Below are 20,892 nucleotides of genomic sequence, written 5' to 3' on the forward strand. Positions count from 1 at the left end.
CGAGAGCTCCTGAGGCTCTACGGAAGCGTCCCATCGACTTCCTCTTTGGAACAGCGAAGAGTGCGTTTTTGCGTTTGCGGGTGGCAACAGAGCGGATATCGGTCTAGAATCTGTGGAAATGCAATATGGCGGAGCAAGGAGAGGGGCGTGGCTTTGGGCCGGGTGGGGGGTGAGGGAGAGGGTGAGGGAGAGGGAGACCTGCGTTTGACCCTGACTGATGGAAGCTCTTGCTGGCTTCTGACAGCCTGACCCATGCCACTCCTCAGTTAATTTGGAGCTGAACTCTGGGTGAACCTGGCTCGGGGGAGAGTGGACACACAGGCCGGGGCTCCAGGCAGGGGGGACGGGGGGCTGTGTAAATATTGGGGCAGTCCGTCAGGGCGCAGGGGATGAAATGGACCTGTCAGGTCCGCGTAAACTTTTAAGGGGAGGTGAGACCACGAGAGAGCATGAAACGTTTGGCAAAACCCGTTTCCTCAACCGCTGACCCCCCGCCCCCCCCCCCCAAAGAGCCCCCCCATCCCCACATCCATGTCAGCACCTCCAACTCAAAGACCAACTCTCAACTCAACTTCTGCTCTCCTGCCTGGGGTCGGAGTTCCTGTTAGTTGGAGGCGCCTGCCCTGATGCCAGAAGGGTGTTGGTTCTATCCTCAGCCGTGCTGTTAAATGGGGATTGAACTCATGCAGTAATGGCGATTGGGCAAGAGGTGTGTGTGCCGTCGGCTGGGGCCAGTCGCAGGGGATGTACCTGTGCTACAGGCCTCTCCACACCTGTGGAGCCTGTGTAACCTCTGATCCCAGGAAGCACTCGCACCGTGGTACAGCTCATCCACGTCCTGCCGGGCGTACCTCGCTCTGTGGTCCACCGTGAATTTTAAACAGCAGAAATGCAGAAACGTGTGTCTCATAACTGCGGGGTGGGAGAGGACACTAGTCAGGGAGGGGAGGCCAGAGGAGTTGTGTTTAGGTTTGGGACGGGACAGGCGAGGGGGAGTTAAATTCTTCTGGGGTGAACTCATCGGTTTGAATAACCCTCTGCTTTCTATTTTTCCCTCCATATTTCATGTCAAGTTCAGAGGGGGCGAAAGTTTCCATGATTTCTATTTGTGTGTATTTTTCCCCTGAAGTAATACTTATGTGTGTAATTGTATACGGTTGAACAGCCATGAAGAAAATGAAATTAACAATTATGATGATGATAATAACAATAGTAATACTAATAGTAATAATAATAACATTAATATACTGAAAGAACCGTGAATTTCTCATCCTACATAAGCTGTCATCTGTTTTCTTGAACTAAATCAGGCCTACAGATGTTGTATCAGTATATTTAAATGATTTACAGTGTGTTAGGTGAATAACATTTGAACTTATCACACGTCACCATATTTTACCTGTAAATGATTGTATTATATTTTCTGGGTAAAATTAAATTATAGCACAGTCAAACATAGCTATTGGTAGAATACAGTCATTTGTAATGGTGATAGAGATTTATTTTTTATATTTAATTGGTACTCAACTTCGGTCATTTTATCAGTTGTAAGGAATTGGAAACCGATTAACTAGACTTTAGTTGTGTCACTGTTTTGATATTCGTTTTTGTTTTATTTTTTTCGATTTAAAAAAAATCTTAATTCACTCTTCGTTCTAATGCTTCACTGATAAACTGTTCCACTGATATTTAATTGTTTTCAGCTGACACGTCATAGCCTACTCAAATCTGATATCATATGATATTCCCATTAATGAACTCTGTACTCAATTAATATCTTATATTATCAGTATCATTTTAAAATCACAATCATTAAACTTATAAACAACAATGCACCAGTCAAGTGCTCTAGTATCAGCTGCGACATTATCCACTGCCTGCACGTGCTGAATAAATAACGGCTGTTGTTCAGATGCACTGGTGATTCCTGTCTTTTTAGGTAGGCCTGGCCTACGCTTTGACGGTCTCATTCAAAAGCATTCGGTTATGAAAGCGGCATATTTGTGATTTTCAGAGTGGGGAAAATGTCCTGCGTGTTTACTTCGTTTTCCACCACTTTTCTTTGTGCGACAACATTTCAGCATAAAAAGAATGACTGTACGAAATATGAAATGCGCCCTCATAGACCTCTGTGGTCTCTGTGCTGTACACGGTTAAAATCGAATGGCTGTGTACACATCATGACATGGTATGATATTTCACACGTTGTTGAGAGTTGTGGGTTGCTGAAAAAAAATCGTTGCTATGTTGAATTCTTGGAAGCCAATGAACTTTCAAAGATAAGTTTACGTAACCTGTTCTCTGATAACAGACAATCAGCCTGTAGTATTTTAAGATATTAGGCTACAGATAATGTCTAAATGGAGAATGTAATCTTTAATTTCATTGAATAACTTGTAATCGGATAAATAATGACATTAGTGGAAGAGTGGGGTTCACCACTGATCGTTTATTTTTTGGCAAATACTTCCCGCCATTCATGCTCGTGTGTGCACTGACGATGCTTTTAATATTTTAAACTTTGTAGCGATGTTATTGGCTACGTTAATTGCGAAAAAACGTATTCATAAGATTAATGCAACTGCAGTTGCGACTATCATAATATTTTAGTTGCAGAGAATCTTTAGCTGGAAGGTTGTTTTCATACCCCAGCAAAATCAGTCTTAAGGAGTAGGCCTACGGTAAGGATGTGCTACATTATTACCAAACTGGATTCTGTATGATTCAGTATGTTCTATCGGAGGTGCAGTTAGAATTTTAATTAATGAACTCAATAACAAGCGTGTTCTAAATTGCGTCGTAAAATATGCCCATGTCATTAGGGGCCGTTATCAACAGCGTATTTAGAATGACGCGTGTACACGTTTCCTAATGTTTAAACACAAAGAACGCGTCTCTCTGCATGACAATCGAAGCCTGGAAAAGATCGCCGAGGGTAGAACGCGTAAAAGAACATTGCAGGGAGAGAAGGGTCGTTCCGCCCGATTGAAATGGATTCCAACTTCTCAGAAACAGATGGTCACAAGGGACCCTCCTCTAGATCGCATCGATCCTCGAGAGCAGTGTTTCTACGTCACATTTTATATTCATCATAGATGTCTCGCATGCCTCTGCACTGGGGCTAAATGTGCTACAGAATCGGCTGTCCTTTTATTAAGACTTAATGGTAGGCCTCTTGTAGGCCTCAATGTGCTACTGTCGACTCTGTGTGCTTATCCTCGCTGCTTATGTTCTGCGTGTGGAAGTCTTGTTCTCCATCACGGAAGTTTGGTTACTTTGTTATTGTTGTCATTTCATTGTCTTTTCGGGAATATAAAATATATATATTTTTTAAAACACGCAAATTATATAAATCAAAAGCACCAGTACTCTTGGGGGGTTGGGGGGTGGGGGTGGGGGTGTGTGGCCGTTAAGAATAAATGCACGTGTTGCATAGTTTCGGTAATTCGGTCGTCTGTTCTTTTCCCTGACCGATATTTAGTTGGTGTTTGAATTTAAATTAAACGTACGCCGTTCGTTTCGATGCTTGCAGTTCAGAGAGGGAAATCGGCACAATTTGTTGGGCAGATATTAAAGTCCAATTAACGTGTTAATATAGTCACTATGTTTAATAACGTAATTGCAAATGTGTTATTATTCCCTCTACCGGACCTCTCTCCACGTCTTTTTTCATCCATGATCTGTATAAGCTGATGCCAGATCATGTTGGGCTAGTCTTGCATTGGAAGAATCCGAAGAGTCTCAGATCTAGCTCGCCTGCTACAGAATATACCAATTTAAAACTAGTATACGTGCGTTCAGGAGCTTCAGGTTAACCCCCGTCTTTAAGTATTTAGACCAGTGACATAGTGCACGTTTTGTAACCAGCCGTGTCCCTTATCAGATAGAATAATTGCCCGTAGTGAGCGAAATAGTCAATCAAGTATATCGCGTCGCTGTAAATAAAGAAATGTGGCTGCATGTCTTACTTGAGAAAGCGAACGACACTACACGGCTCAGTATTCTGAAGAATGCATGTTCCCGTCTATACAGTGAGGTAAATGTATTATTTATACAACTCCGTACACACTGCATTGAATTTGTGATCTATAGAATTGTATTTGGCCGACAGAGTCGATGACTGTTCAGCGCTGGGAGTGTTTACATGTTTAGAAATCCCAGAGGCGTTGAAAGGTAAAAAGGTCAGCCCAGCTATCCCGAGACCCTGCAACATTCCACATGTCACGCAGCACACTGCGCGCAAGGCAACACAAATAACACTAGTGACTGTTATATCAATACAGGGGAAATAAGTGAATAATTGCATATTTTTGTAGCTTCTGCGATATCATAGTCAAATTAACTGGTTTCGTATGTCGTTTATGACATGCATAGGCAGACAATATAGGTGTGTGTTTTTAAATGAACGTGCTCTTGGAGCGGTCGATATTACGGAGATATGCGCTCAAACAGAACCCCTGAGAAGAATTATAATGTGAATAACACGCGCCGGCAATAAATGGACAAGACGTTTCAAAGCACGTGACAGTTTTATTTGAGGTAGTTGCAAAAACGAAACGTACGTTTCACGGGGACTCAATACAGTGCAGACTTCAACTAATAAAACTCAGCCCCTCTGCATACTTACCACAGCTCACTGTCTGGCGTCTTAAAAATGCCTAACGGAAAATTGCAAACTTTGCTTTACCCCAAAATCATTTTGTTCATCATTGTGGTTTATTTATTAATTTGTTGGTTTTTATTTACTTATTTACGTATTTGAACATGATAATTTCCCTCGGAAAATATAGACATTCTTTGTCGTCACTGATCTTTTAACTGCGTTGAAACCAGGAATATAAAAAAATAAATTTTGTCACGAAGTCTGCATATTCGGGTATGTGAAATAAAGCACGAAAGTAAATTTCCTTATGGAGGCCATATTCCAGTCCCGAAATACATATGGCGAATGTCATTCATTCATTCATTCGAACATCTATTTCATAACATAACCACTGCTTTTCAGACAGATTTGTACGTATATAATTTCCCCAAATTAATATTGATGACTCTTCGCCTATTTTAAAAATTTATTTGGTGAATGTACATACCCTGTAACCCTTAGGTGCAAACAACAAAAACTATCGTTAGCGTTATTGATATCTAGACTTCCCCTTTATATATACAAATGAAATAATACATCAAAACGTTCCAAAAAGAAAATAAACTCTACATTTAAAAACTAATACAACTTTGCCAGTTGGCTCCCTGTAATGTAATTGTAAATCGTTCAGGTAAAACGCGTGTGCTCCCTTAAATTATGTAAACATGCAAAAGTGCGTCTCCCACTTGGGTTTGAAGAGCAAAGTTCGTGAGCTGTGTACCGTCCTGAAAAACAGTATTTTGGACGCGTCTCTGCGACCGTCCACGCGCCAGGAGTGACTACGCATACCGTCAAATCACTGTAGGCCAAGGACCTGTGCTCGTTCATCTCAGTAGTACAATTCAAAAAGCCATTATCTGAGTAAAGTAAAAACAAACATTTTCATTGATTTATGAAATGACAACGAAAAGCCACTTCATCATGTATAATGGAGTGTTGGAGTCCTCTCACTGCGATAACGGCGTTAACGGGTGAAATGTCAGATGAGTCTGTTTCATGAGGTTTCCGAGCTGGGGGACCCTCCCGGAGACGGAGAGGTAGAATGGTCCGAGTTGTCTCCCAGATCCTTGGGCGAAGCCCGGTTGACAGACGGTGCAAGGCCTTCTTTCTCGCGTTTTTTCTGTTTCATCCTGCGATTCTGGAACCAGATTTTCACCTGGGTTTCGTTTAGCTCCAAGGTAGCGGCGATTTCCACGCGCCGGGCCCTGGTGAGGTACTTGTTGAAGTGAAACTCCTTCTCGAGCTCGGTCAGCTGCTTGGTGGTGAAGTTGGTCCGAATTGTGTTCTGTTGACCAATTCCATAATCCACAACTTTAGCTGTGAGACAGAAAAGGAGAAAAAACCGGACAATAAATATATTTCTGAAAAGCAAACATGGATTAATTTATTCCCCTAGTATGTTGAAAATCTAATGCAAATGTTGAGCTAAGTATACTGATTTGGGCTTTGCTTCTATGAAATGATTTGAAATTTCATTTACAAATGTGTCACTTCTAATGCAAACACGTTGCCTCATTATTTTTGGTGATTGCTGAACGTGCTAATTTGTGCTGCGCAGGCGCTGAAAGGGAGTTAGGACGTTATGCGCGTTAATTCAACCGTTTATAATGATGTGGTCATTTTTTAAATGAAAAGAATGAGTAGTATTCATACTAGCTATGGGTTCTTGCCATAGCACGTGGACGTTTCCTCTTTCCAACAGTGTCTCTTTATATTATAAGTATATCGTTAAGTAGGTATTTGAAGTGATCTTAAAATATTCTAAGTATATGAAGTATAAATATGTCGCTTTCATACTGCGTTTGTGTGGTGTGAGGTGTACGAGGAAGGCAAGACTGGGCATACACCAGATACCAGGCCCATTCAAGACCTGGAACCGCAGAAAAAAAAAAACATTTTCCCCTGTGAAAATAGCCACGCAGGCATTATGGGGAACGAATGAGAAAACAGACAGCTCGAGCCAGGCAGATCAGATGCGCAGGTCCGTAAAGCAGTGATTTCTCTGGCTAATTTTCACACACACGCGCTCGCACGCGCGCGCGCGCGCGCAGACACTAACTGAACTGCCGAACTATTAGTGAAACATGGGGTCGTGATACTCGGCTGTCTGTTTTTGCGGTTAATTAAAAAAAACAAAAAGCTGAGTAAATCGCCTCTTAAGCTTCAAGTTCAGGCGCTGTGATGACTACGCCTGTATGGTTAACTGACCTGTCTTCGGCGGGTTCCTCTTTACTTTCATCCAGTCGAAGGTCTTTCCCGATGATATTTGTTCTGGCTGACAGTTCAAGTCCTTTTGCCCGTCTCGGGAAGGAGACAAGTCGGCGTAGGTGTTCTGAAGATACCCCTGCTGATGCTCCTGCCCCACACAGCCGTGCTGCTGATACGGGCCCGCAGGAACCGCCCCCGGCGCCCCGCTGTAAACGAAGTTGGACCCGATGCTTGAAGCGTTAATCCCGGATGACTGGAAGTACACCGTGTCCTGCTCTTGGCTCACGAAATATTGATGGTGCCCGTAGTCCAGGTTGGAGCCCTGTGGCCCATACGCGGGTGCCCCTGCGTTGGCGTAAGAGGTCCCTATGCCCGAGAAGCTGGGCTGTGAGTGGTGATGCGCGAAGTTTGCGCTCTGGTGCTGATGTGGATCAGAGACGGCCTGGGCACTGTCAGCCACGAAAAACCGTCCATCACTGTTGTAGGCGTCAGTTGTGCCATTGGCAACGGGGAAAGGAGCCGTAATACCTTGGTCCAGATGATGATAAGCTGGTTTGGGTGAGTAGGCATTAGTCCCGCGGTTAAAGATAGTGTACTCCAGGAAAGAGTTCATTCTAGAATTGTCCATGTGCTGATGATGACGGAGGGTCAGCCTGCGTTTCGGGGGGATTCCTCCTGTCCTGCGTGGGATGTCAATGCAGTGAAAACATAATAAAACTTCTCTTCGTGCATTCGTTTGGGCATCCCCGCAACACATATCACCTCAGTGGCAAAACACGTGACCACCACGGCGCCAATTGCCAGGGGCCGCCAGAAGTTTGTCAGTGAACTGAGACCATCCATCAAACGGCTGACATTTGCATGACAAAGCCACTTCAATCAAACCAGCCCATCAATCTGATAACAACACGTAAACGTCAAACGTTTTTTTCAAAAGCTCCCTTGACAGAATGAAATAAAGAAAAAAATAAGAATTATTCAATAGTTTTTTCACCTCCTTTCTCATTCCATTTGCTCGCTCCCAACGTTTCTTTAAAGTGTAAAAAAATCTTGTTTATGTTGAGGCCCAGGAAGCGAAAGGCCACAGCTGTGAGAGGTTTGGAGCTCCATCTGAAGGTGGGAAACATCATTCACTCGTAGAACTGTAAATCTACTCAGTTTAAAAAATCTTGTTTAAATGTAATATTTTATTACTGACGAAACGGTTCTTTCTGCACAGTCCGATATCTGCTTTCGTTCAAAATCAGTTTAGCATCCGGGCTGCATGTGACGCGACCAGTTTCCAGACCTGTGACAAGTCAGGATTGGGCTCCACTAATTGAATCAATAAGCTGATCTATTACATAAATCAGGTTAGTTAGACAGCTCGCCATCTTGTGGTCCCAAAATGGCCAGAGACTGCCCGGAGACTTAAAACAGTATTCTATTTTTTATTTAAGATAATTTCTATGTTTCACATCTTAATTTACAAATTCCATCACTATTGATTTTCTAAGATTGACTATATTACCTGGCAGGTATATCAAGGAATTAATGAATTTGCTATATAAAAGCGATAACCGCTTTGTCTGCACTTAAATATGCACACGCATTACCCTGTTTTTGTTTTGTGTATTTTGATTTTAACTGTGCTGTTAATAATTCTTCATATAATCCACTAAATTGTTGTGAAATAGCTCATTATTAAACTTCGTAACAATGCAAAACGCGTGTCTGTTCATGAAAACATGGCATTCAAAAGGAGGGACAGGCGAATCTCGTATTTATTTACTTGTAGGCGCATGAGAGACAAGAGAGGCCAACAATATGACGCCCACAGTAATTTGTTACTTGTCAGCATGTTTACTGCCGGCTCGCATCCATGGGAATAGCAGAATGGCCAAAGGTTCGGACTGAGACCGAGCAACATATTTGTAATATAAATTATTTTTTCTGTCCAAAGCCTGTAAAAAAAAAAGTTATCTGGTGTATCGTATTGATCATGTGCTGGCGTGCAAACATTCAGTCCACGTGCTTTATATTAAAATAATCAGCCAGGAGCGGAATCATCAGAGAATCTGGATCTAACCGTCCTTTATAAGTTCTTGTCTAGTCTTGGGTATAAATACGAGACAAAAACAGGTGTAGTACCGCTAATCTGGTTGGCAACCTTTGGTTAATGTACACGATGTTCGTCAATTCGTAGTTGTGCAACAAGAGCGCAACTTGGTAATGTTGGTGTCATGAAATGGGTGGGAGGTTTTCGCCTCTTTACCTATTACCTCTTTAGCCATTTTACACGTTTGCTATAAGACCGAAATGGACTACGCATATGAGCAGACCATGACATAGCCTATACATTTTGGATTTTAAGGGCAGTGTTATGTTGTCCCCAAAATTTTACTTAAGCAGTCTCAGAAAAATTGTATGAATGTTCAGTCGGCTTTTTTAAACGCTAAATTCAGATAAAAATGCTCTTGCTTCTGCGTCCACTTGGTTGATTTGTATGTAAACTTTACTGGCAGTTTTATTATAACAAAAAAAGAGGTAATGTTTTTATGGAATATGGGAATATTTGTTGTTTAACTTTTACTTTTACTCTGTGAATTGATTAAGTCATAAAAAGTAATCGGTAATCAGTAACAGTCTTATCTATAGTCACATCGGGAAATTCATTCTACTTCCTTGTTGGTTTGGATACTAAATACATTTGTGAGTGGTATAGGCTAACTATCTCAAAACGCCACGGGACCTTTGTGATTGCTCAATGGCGTGTACAGAACACGACAGCCTATAGTGGGCCTAGCATACTGAATATATCTGCTTGTATTGATAGATCTATTGCAAACTTAATTTTGACAGATAAGTTTAAAAGTTGAATTTCTAGGCTGCACTGACGATCAAGGGTATCGTACGGAAATATAGAGATAAAGCTATGCGTACGTGTTGAATATTGTCGCGTCAAGATTTTTGTTACTTTTAGGCTATTGGCTACATTATAGGCATTTTTTGCCTATTGGCTATGTAACGAAAAGTTTATGTTCAAATGCTTAATTTCTAGTTACATTTAAAACAATAACGAGGTATGACTACATCAAATCTCCTCAATTTGTGTGTGCCATTGTTATTTATTATTGTATATGCCGCGTTTTTAAACGGTGATCAAAAAAATTACGTTAGCTACTGCGGTAAAATATGAAGTAAGACTATGCGGTATAGCGGCCCCTCCTGGAAAGTAGGTGTAGTTCATCCAGATTTTTTTTCAGACCTTGGGAGGCCGGAAAGAGCGCTCGTCGCTAGAGGGCGAGATTGAAGACCCCGGTGACACAGGCTAAATAGCTTATTTAAAATCGTGAAGCTCTGTTCGTTGGATACATTTTTAAAATGTTGCGGGAGCTGTAATGAACACCACATTTTGAATTCTGACCAATGTTGTTGATGTGTTATCAATGAATCCTTTTTTGCCATGACTGTGTGAAAACAAATTCCCTGTAGTTTTTATTATACAAGTGCTTATTGTGCTTTTGCATTCTATGAAGTAAGAATGCATCTTAATTTTAAAAAGCCACATGTGTTTTGCTAAGCAAATTGAAGACATTTTGTTATCAAAGACTGAAAACTGGTTTTGCTAGTTTTAATTGAGTTTCGTAATACTCTGGATAAAGTTATTCACTTAGGTAAAGGAAGTCTAACGTAAATGCTTAGCAGAAATATGAGCACACAGTGAGAATGTGTGTACTCAAACAGTGATGGAAAAATAAGCCTTTGTAAAAACCGAACACAGGCTGCCGTTCACTGAGTTGAGCCAGTCAAGCTGTGGAGAGCAGCTTCAAACACCTCTTCTGCCAAGAGCTGACTAGCTCCTCCCACAATGCAATGCAGAGAACCTCACCCTCCCAACACCTGTTACAAAAGCGTTAATGGGCTAAAGCTCAGCGTATATGTCCAGGACAGTCATGAAAATGAGCGCTTCCCTCTCTAAATACGCAGCTTGGACTCCACTGAAGGAGAATTGGCAATTCCACTTTTTTGGAAAGTGGTTTGGAAGAAAACAAATACTTGTGAAAGAGCATGTAGACTCAGCCATGAATTACATGCAGCACAACACTGCCTTATTATTTAAACCACCCCTGGAAGTGCATGCTGTGACTAAGAACTGGATTTTTTGTGTAAAAGGGTTTGGAATTAAAATGTTTCTACTGATTCCATTAATGTGGAAACTTGCAGTCTGTGTTTGAGCAGTAATGTAAAACAGGCCAGAATCCAGGAATGGGTACATACCAGTTATTGATATGGGCCCAGAATGTCCACATCATGAATCCGTTAACATTGTTTTCTATGGTACGGCGCTTGGGTTTTGTCCTGTATAGTTTGCTGTTAACCCACAAATTGCACACACAAAAATAAGTAATAGGAAGCCGAACGTACTGCTGTACTCGACTATAGGAAAAAAGCGACTTATCACCTGTCATCGTTTGCTCCCCAAAGTGTTTGAAGCAAATATTCTCCTTCCTTCACGTTGCGCATAGAAGCCGGTTATGTGGCTCTTCTGTTCTGTGTTGGGAAACCTATTGGCACAGTTTATCATGTGGCCTTTGGGCAGCAGCACAAATCCACTCGTCCGCTATTAAAATGTGAAGCACTGCGTGAGGGCTCTCACACTCGGGCTGATTTACAATCTCAAATATGGTGCCTGTGCACAGCTGGGTTTTAAAGAAGCACTTCGGCTTTGATCGTTCCCTCTGTACTACAGTGGGGCCCCGCCCTGTGTCTCAGCTCAGCACCCTGTTTTTAAGCTCAGCACCCTGGGCTTTTCTCTTGGCTGCCCCCCAGCCTGCATGCAGACCTTCTTTCACTGCACTGTTTCACTGAATTTAACAGTCGTGTGATCCCACACATGATTCGATTAGAACGCTCTTAACAGAACATTCTAATGCTGATGTCACAATCACTACTGGTGATTGAAAGCAGCGGAGTTCTAGAACACTGACCTACAATTTTGAAAAAGAAAACCTTCCAAAAAACCTACTCTTCAAAGGGTTCATAGTCAAACCACAAAGCAAATAATGCTTTGTGGGTTGTGGTTAACATTTTGTGCCAGAATCCTTGTTTCCTAAAAGATGCAAACTAATAGATTTGTGTTGTTAATTTGTCAGTTGATATTATTTATTATTTTAAGGTGACTGATATTAAAATAGCTGCATGTGCATCAGAGCATGTGAAGTATGCTCTAGTGCGCATTTAGTTGTATTAATGTGAGTGAGCTTAAATATATAAATAATAAATGCATTAGTTTGCTTCTTGGTATCTAGTGGTATGATTTTTTTTGGCATCACACAGTAGATTATGTATAATGTGGTATAGTAGGGCTGGAGTTAAAAATGATATGTATCTTATGTAAAGTAGTTAATTTATTAGAATACCAAAATTTGGTTATGGTATCTGGCTGAACATGGTACTGAACCTCCCCCCCATTGAGTTCAAATATCAGTATGGTCTGCAGTGTTGGGTGCGGTCTGCAGTGTTGGGTTCAGTCCGCAGTGTTGGGTGTGATCTGCAGCGTTGGGTGCGGTCTGCAGTGTTGGGTGCGATGCGCAGTGTTGGGTGAGGTCAGAGGCCGTGGAAGAGCAGGCTTATCAGCCCAGAGGAGCGCAGTATGATAGCTGCGTGAGTGAGGTACAGGTGAGCGGGGTACAGGTGGCCAGTCTCGATGCAGGAAACGTAAAGTCTGATAGGAAGGAACACGCACCAGTTTGACGCATTGATTTTCTGTTTTCTTTAAGCTCACCCATCACACTAACAAACCAAGACCCAACGCAGATCAGTGGGAAGACATTTGGCTAAATACTGGAACAGATGCTGAACACATGACATTCAAATGCGATGCAAAGTTTCCGTTCAGTAATAATACGAGGTGATGAAGAGTAATTCACTGAGAGAGGCAAGAAAACACCAAGCTTTAAATCACCTTGCTAGCTGACCAGCAATCATCTGGGTAAAGATTCATCCACAAATTACAGCCAGGGCAAATATTTCCATTTCACTGCAGCATATTTTACAGGACGACCTGTTGGCTTTTGTCATTTTTAACTCAGACAGTGCAGAGTGAGGGTAATACAGAGGACTCTACAGTCTTCTCAGTTTTGGAGCACTTGCTCCTGAAAATCCGACACAAGCTAACTGGAAAAATTATTTAGGAGCACATCTGCTAATTGTGATGCCTTAGGGGGCTCCTGGGGAATGCTAGCGTAGCGCCCTGTAGTGTAATGCTGCGTTCTGTCGGCCATTTTAGTTCAAACTGATTTAACTTTATTGGTTGGAACAGCAGCAGGTGTATTCATTTGCACACGCTTGCCCATGTCTGTCTGGTTCCTCACTTGAGCTTGGCTGTGCATGTGCAGGTATGTGTGCATGTGTGCGTATGCACATGCTTGTGTGTGTGTGTTTGTGTGCATGTGTGCGTGTGTGTGTGTTTGTATCAAATATCAGCAACATTTTCATTTACTGGTTTCCCATTTGATGGAATCCGGGAGGAGTTTTAACATGTACGGGTGAATTAAATTAAATTTGATTGATGTCTAGGATAAGGGCTCGTTTACTTGCCCTCCCACCTTACTAATTTCAGAAGAAACTTACGAAGCTGAGAACACCACTATTTCTCGTACACTAAGGTTAAAATCTGCTTAAAATCTGCCGGTCAAGAAAATAACTGAAATACAAATCTAGCAAACTATCGAAGCCAGGTGGGCATGAACTCACTAAAATAACGACGTGTCGTGTTCATTATAGTGAGCAGTTTCACTGTTTCACAGTGCTAGTACGGGGCATTCTGATATAATGCCCCACACAAATAGCCATTTAGCAAATATTGTACTAAACACTTCCTTTTAAGTACGTAGTGAATCCATCCTGCTGGTATGCCTGCCTGGCCTCTGTTCTGTACGGTAGCATCACTCTGGTTAGGCTTTGCTGGGTTAATTTGCATTTTGTAAATTCCCTCATACATCAAAGGTCAGAGCTGTTCTCTATTGCAATGCATGTAAAATTGGAAAAATATATGCTTTAATACAACAGTCAAGGGTGTGCTGATATTTGAGATGACAAAGCACTTTTAGCTTTTTTAAAACTAAATTCTCATACTGTTAACTTTGCCTATGAAATTTTGAGGTTTAAAATGTAAACGTCCTGAAATCATAGGGAGCTAACTGTTTATAGATTTGACCTAAACACCTCCTCTTTACCTTGAGTCCCCTTTGAATCTGTTCACACCTGAAACTGCAAGTCCCGTAACGCGAGCCAAATTACCCGTCCTTTTCCTGTGCTTAGATCAGCGGTGTCCAAACTTTTCCAGAAAGCACCGGTCTGGGTGCCAGTTTTTCAGCCCAGCACTAAGGCAGCTGGTTCTGCTGGTCGATATCTTGATTGAAGACCACGATTAGTTAATTGGTTTTATACAGTGAGGCAGCGCTGGACTAAAGCAGAACCCTCCCTCACCGGCCCTTTTCGGGGGAGACTGGACGCCCCTGGCCCTAACCCTAACCCTAACCCTGGCTTCAGTTCATCTGAAGGACTCAACACCAGGAGGCCTTCAATGTAAAGGAGCCTCTCTGGGCAGAAAAGTGGTTTTAGCCGCTTTTCCACCGCATGGAACCGGCTCGACTCTACTCGACGCGCTTTTGGAACCAGGTGCTTCGTTTTCCACTGCAGATAGTACCCCCGTCAATGTAGCTGGTCGTCATAGCGATGCCACATGAAACGCGTTGCTCTGACCAATCAGTGGTCTGCTGTGTTTTCACGTCAGCTCGCTTGGAACCTCGACGGAGGTGATGCTGAAAAAAGTACCAGGTACTATCCACAACTTTTGCCGGATGGAAAACCAAAAAAGTCGAGTAGAGTCGAGTTGAGCCGGTACCATGCAGTGGAAAAGCGGCTTTTTAGACTGAGTCAGCTGAGTGACTGCAGCACTTGCACATCCAGTCAGACAGTATTACACCATACTGCAAAGCAAGGCTGTGAGCGATCAAGAACTTTAAGTGTAAACTTGCCCCAGTTCAGATGTCCTCCCTTCATTTGAGGCATTTTGTAAAACATTTTTTCTTTACACCTAATAAATGTGCATAGATATTTACTCCAAGATGGACAAACACATTTCTACTGAAGTGGTGGAAGTAGGAAGCAGCTGATCAAACACAGTTGAACCAAACACGCCAAACATGCAGGAGGATAAAGAACATGCCCAAACCAGTGCTAAGATTATCTATTGTATATTATATTGTCTCATATTAATTCCAGATTCTGTGTTTGCTGAATCTGTGGTGTTCAAGGGTCATGTTTGCCTGGGTTCCTGAATTGGAGATAATGGGTAGTTTGGTGTTAAGTTCAACCTCACAGAGTTTGTGGAAGATAAGAATTCAAGGCAGTTGAACCCATTTTTAAATCAGCCAGTAAACCGTTCAGCAATAAGTTCAAATCTGTTTTCACCACAGCATTATATGGTGCTCATCCACATGTGGTCTTCCCCACACACAAATCTGGGGTGTCAGGCTCATTGATTTAGTCATGTGACATGGTTCAAATATGGCAGTCCTTTCCCTACAGATGCAATTTGCAGATTCTTTCTGTGTGCACCAGTCGGTGCTGATCACGCGCACACACACACACGCGCACGCTCACACGCGCACACTCACACGCACACACGCACGCACACACACACAGTGCAGTCTTTAAGTATTTGGACTGTGACGCCATTTTTGTTGTTTTGGTCTGTACTCTAGCACACTGGATTTGGAATGAAACCATGATTATGAGTTTAAAGTGCTGACAGCCAGCTTTAATCTGTGGGTATTTCTGTCCATATTGGGTGTACCCTATACAGTCCTTTTACACATACCGTTGATTCTAGGTGTGAAATTTGCATTTGGAGTCTGTTTCCGTTGTCTCAACATGAGGACCAAAAAAGTACAAATGACAATACAACAGGTTATCATGGGATGGAAAAATCCGAATAAATTGATCGGGGGCATGACCAAAGCATTGAGTGTGCTAGAGTCCAACTGTTCGCTTCTCTGTTAAGAAGCAAGAACACAATGGTGAGCTCAGCAATAGCTAATGACCTGGCAGACCACTGTAGTGGATGACCGAATACTCTCAGTTGTGAAGAAAACCCCTCTTCAACTGTCAGATTAAGAAAACTATCCAGGATGTAGACATAAATTTGTCAAAGGCTAAAAATATACTGCAAGATGCAAACCACCAGTGAGCCTCAAGAACAGAATGGCCAGGTTAGAGATTGCTAAAAATACATTTAAAGAAACTCTTGAGTTCTGACTCCAAAGTCTTGAGGATAGATGAGAGGACCATCAGCCTGTACCAGAGTGATGGGTAGAGAAATGTTTGGAGACAGAAGGGAACTGCTCATCTGTTACACATGGTGGAGGCAGTGTTATGGCTTAGGCATGTATAGCTGCCACTGAACTGGCTCACATGTCTCTATTGGTGTTGTGACTGCTGACGGCCACAGCGGGATGGCTTCTAAAGTGTGCAGAGACTTCTGCTCAGATCCAGACACATGACCCCAAACACACCGCTAATGCAGCCAAGGGGTTTTTCAGAGCCTAAAAGTGGAATGTTCTTCACTGGCCAAATCAGTCACATGACCTGAATCCAACTGTGCACGCCTTCTGCTGAAGACGAGACAGAGGGCTGCAGAGCTGGCCTGGCAGCAGCTCACCTGAAAGATCCCCAGCCTCTGGGACAAAGCCAAGTGCAAAGGATCTGCCACCAAGTACTAAATATCACAACTTTATTTCAGATTATATTCATTTGTCCAAAAATATTTGCTCCCCTGGAAGGGGGGGTGGGGGGGGGATGACTGTGTTCCTACAGAGATCACTGGATATGGGGGGGGGGGGGTGACTGTGTTCCTACAGGGATCACTGGATATGGGGGGGGGGGGGTGACTGTGTTCCTACAGGGATCTCTGGATATGGGGGGGGGGTGACTGTGTTCCTACAGGGATCTCTGGATATGGGGGGGGGGGGGTGACTGTGTTCCTACAGGGATCCCTGGATATGGGGGGGGGGGTGACTGTGTTCCTACAGGGATCACTGGATATGGAAGTAAATACCCTTAAATCAAAGCTGACAATCTGCTCTCTAACCTCATATTCATTGTTTCATTTCAAATCCAATTTTCTGCAGTACAGAGCCAAAATAGCAATAATTATCACTGTCTCAATATCAATACCGAAGAGTCTTTCTTTGTCTCCCTCCCTCTCTCGTTCTCTCCCTCTGTGTGTGTGTGTATATTCATATACAGACACACAGTACTACAGTAAAATATTACATGTAAATATTGAGCCTATGTATAGGAGATTTAAATATGTAACGATCAGAACATACAAAATTATAGGTAGTAGTACTTAGGCACTTGAAACACTAAAGTAATTATCATTAAAAATACTGCTCCTTTGAGCTGGAAATGAAAATGAATTACAATATTTTTTAAAAGATGCTCCTTTTGTGTTGCCATGGCCTATTTCAGATTCACCTTTTTTTCTTTCTTTTTTTTTTTCTTTTTTAACGACATTTATCACTGTTTAGGGCCGAAGAGACTGTGTGATCCGTTGTTGTACGCGCCTCGGCTGCACTGCATCGCTGCTGCATCGCTGCTACATCCTGGCCCGCGCGTCCTATAATGGCTGCCCCCTTTATTTTTCATACAGTCCATTGTGGTCTCAGCGCCATTTTACATCTCACAGACTGCAACCAGGGCCGCAGCCAGCCAGGCCGCTTTTCACATTTGCTTCAGTTTAAACGCGACATGAACGCCTGCCAAATATCTATCATGCGAGGTCGGCACGGTGACTTAGAATACGTACAGTGTGATTTATATTTTATTTCTAGATTGATGCATTGGCCGGCTCCCCGCTTCATTCCCGCGCGCGCTTGATATATGGCTCCTACTTTGAAACCTGGGGGTCTGAGAATCCATTTTGTCATGGCACGTGCGATTCGACATAAAACTGAATTGTCTAACAACTTATTCCAGGGGTTTACCGAAGGAGAAAGACTGTTTCCAGTTTAACGTTAATCAGCCTGTAATGGGATATGAATATGTTTATTAAATATTTATTTATTAGCTCCTTTTTCTCGTTATTTACTTATGTACGCAGTAGTTTCTGTTAAATGGATTACCTATTACTACGACTTCTACTACTACTACTACTAATAATAATAATGGTTCTCTCAATCTAGAATTTATGGCATGACAAAGCTAATATTGCAGTGTCTAAAATGTTTCTCAGAATAACTTGTATTTGCTACTAAGTTTAAACACCCCCACTCCTCTTACACTGCAATTGGCAGTTGCTTTTAAAATTATTCACGTTGAATTAAATTCGTATTAACTAATGATTAAATGAAATAACATTATAATATTTTTTTGAAATGATTAAAAGACACTTCGTCCACCAGAATAAGTGTTTTTTTTATTTCAACTATGAAAATAATGTACAATAAATTATCTGCAATTTGCTATTAAAGAATTTCAATAAATAAACTAAATCTACAATTCACAATGCGGGACTATACGCCCGTCTCGAGAGAACTTCTAAAAGCAGTCCAGCTATCCAATACATCATGTAAATTTCCTGAGAATTCAAGATTGAGCTGCACTTTTTCCACATTTTTTCTTCTGTAATAAATTACTGAAAAGTACAACCACAAAATAAAACGCGAATAAATACCTGAAATTTGGACGGGGGACGTCTCGATCTAAACGGAACAAAAACGGTTATAGTTGCTCCCATCACAAATTTTGAACTAGTTTACCTTTTAACATGGTTTTTGAGAAGTAAAGAAAATGTTTCGAAAGTCAAAATGCCACGAGCTGTGAAATCGAGTACAGTTAACGTCTTCTTTATTGTTTTTTCCTTTTCCGTTTTCTTTTGGTTAAAACTGTAAATGCTGTAAGTCTATAGTACAGAGGGTGCTCGTGAACAAGTCAAAGTCTTCTTCAGAAAAATCTACAGGGCTGTCTAGTGAGCTCTGCAGACTAGGCGATAAAGCGTCAGAAATCTGTAGACATGAATCGGTTGTAAATAAATTCAAATCGGTGAGCGAAGCGGCGTCCCGTGGCTCTGGAAACGTATTATCCGGGCCAGATGCGCAGCAATTGCCCATTGTTGCCGGGTTATCGGCGGTGGGCGTTGGGTACTGAGGGAACCCTACATTTTTGTCGGGGGTGGGTGCAGACTCCGGGCGGGTCGACAGGCTCTCCTCGGGAGCGTGCTGGTTATTGTCATTGCTGTTGGGGTAGGAGGCCGAATTACACGACTCACTCTCCGAGACCGCGGAACCAGATGCCTCGAAGGGCTGATTGGAGTACGGGGAGGCAGCGTCTGCCCCTTCCATGGGCTCGAAGCCGCCCGTGTCACTGTCGTTGCCTTCCTTGTGATACGTCGTTTGCCGTTTGTGCTTCATCCTCCGGTTCTGGAACCAGACTTTGACTTGCCTCTCCGTTAGATCCAGCAGGGCTGCTATTTCCACGCGACGCGGTCGGCAGAGATATTTGTTAAAGTGGAACTCCTTCTCCAGCTCCAGAAGCTGTGTGTTAGTGTAAGCCGTCCTGAGCCGCCGGGATCCGCCTCCGTTGTCCGGTCCGCTCTGTGTCTCTGGAAGCATCACACAGTGGGACACACATGAGTTAAAAACGGGAGACTTTGTGTTGAGCTGTTTGTAGATTAATGTGTGTGAAAAAAGATGCAGTCTCACCGTGCCATCACAGTAACCTATTAGCTACATTACCTTATATGTGCAGGCTACAAACCTATACAAAATGTACAGGTTTCTCTTATGTCAATAGCTTTCCACATTAGACACTATGCACAGCAGAAGCTACATTCTTCATAAGTGTTTCACGCCCAATAATTTTAGTTCCATGGTGATATTTATAATGTGCAAACATTCAACATGGCCACCCAAAACCAAAGTGATGTTCATAAACACAACTGACCCTGAATGCAACATAAAATAGAACTGCAACGAAATTCTAAAATAGAATTTTCTGACTTTATAATAAATGCAGTTTATTCCCATGAATCTGCGTGCAGGTTCTTACTGTACTCCGCGCTGTTGAGCACGTTTTATAAATGCAACAGAATGATGAAAGTTAGCCGAAGGAGAAGCCAATTTTGATTTATCAAAATGTCTCCACTGCAAAATGCCGCGGCGCATGACGATTTTCCTGTAGCACATTGTTCACAAGCAAATAAATAAATAAATGAAAAATCCTAAAAAATGTGTCAAGTAATACACACGCATGCTTATGGTAACATTCAGACGCAATAAGAATCTGTGTGTGTAACAAGATGCTGCAAAACATGAGTGCAGTATTGCCGTCTCTGCAGATTAGCATGGACCCCAACGGTCCGCCGTCCCACTGCATTATATAGGCTACATAATAAATAAAAATAAATGATCCAACTGACTGTTGACTTTGTGTACTGACCTGTCGGAGACTCCAGTCCCGAAGCGCCGAAGCCGGAGGATGCGGGAGAGGGGGAGGAGGAGGCTGTAGCATAGCCGGTCTTCTGGCACTTTTTCGCGGATTTCTTCTCCTTCATCCACGGGAACTCCGGTGCCAGCGGGCCGCCGCTCTCCGGTGCCGCCGGGCCCTGCTGCTGCGTTGTTCGGAGCAGGAGGCCATTTGCGGATCTTTTTTGGCTCCTCGGTCGCGCCTGGCCGTTCGCGCGGGGATCGAGGCTGGGAATGGTGTGCTCAAAAGGAGGAGGAATTAATGTCGAGTCCTTGATTGATGAAGTTTGAAATGACTCCAGGACAGTGGGAAAAGACGTCAGGCACTCTGCAAGAGAAGGCTGACTGTTTATGAATCCAGTCTCCCTCTCAAATTCAAAATTCATATCTTCTCCTGATCAGAAAGCAAGACGGCGCGTGTTAAAGGTGAAATAAATTGAAAAAAGAGTGATTGTGTGTGTCCCGTAATTATATATTTGCGAGCTTTAATAATTGTATATATTGATGATATTACTGGCGTATGGGGAC

At 42.6% G+C, this 20,892-nt stretch overlaps 2 protein-coding genes across 2 annotated transcripts; both read right to left on the reverse strand.

Annotated features, from left to right (window-relative positions):
• Nucleotides 1-4,524: 4,524 nt before the first annotated feature.
• LOC118216129 (homeobox protein Hox-B1-like) lies at nucleotides 4,525-9,728 on the reverse strand. The gene is made up of 2 exons (XM_035397161.1): nucleotides 6,851-9,728; nucleotides 4,525-5,959 (listed from the first exon to the last, which is right to left on the reverse strand). Exons 1-2 carry the CDS (start codon nucleotides 7,605-7,607, stop codon nucleotides 5,637-5,639), a joined length of 1,080 nt encoding a protein of 359 aa, XP_035253052.1. The 5' UTR covers nucleotides 7,608-9,728; the 3' UTR covers nucleotides 4,525-5,636.
• Nucleotides 9,729-18,297: 8,569 nt separating this feature from the next.
• On the reverse strand, nucleotides 18,298-20,892 carry LOC118216128 (homeobox protein Hox-B2a-like). Its single transcript, XM_035397160.1, has 2 exons — nucleotides 20,339-20,892; nucleotides 18,298-19,502 (listed from the first exon to the last, which is right to left on the reverse strand). The coding sequence occupies exons 1-2, from the start codon at nucleotides 20,748-20,750 to the stop codon at nucleotides 18,781-18,783; spliced, it is 1,134 nt and encodes a 377-aa protein (XP_035253051.1). The 5' UTR covers nucleotides 20,751-20,892; the 3' UTR covers nucleotides 18,298-18,780.

This window comes from Anguilla anguilla, chromosome 17, assembly GCF_013347855.1.
Source record: "Anguilla anguilla isolate fAngAng1 chromosome 17, fAngAng1.pri, whole genome shotgun sequence".
NCBI lineage: Eukaryota > Metazoa > Chordata > Actinopteri > Anguilliformes > Anguillidae > Anguilla > Anguilla anguilla.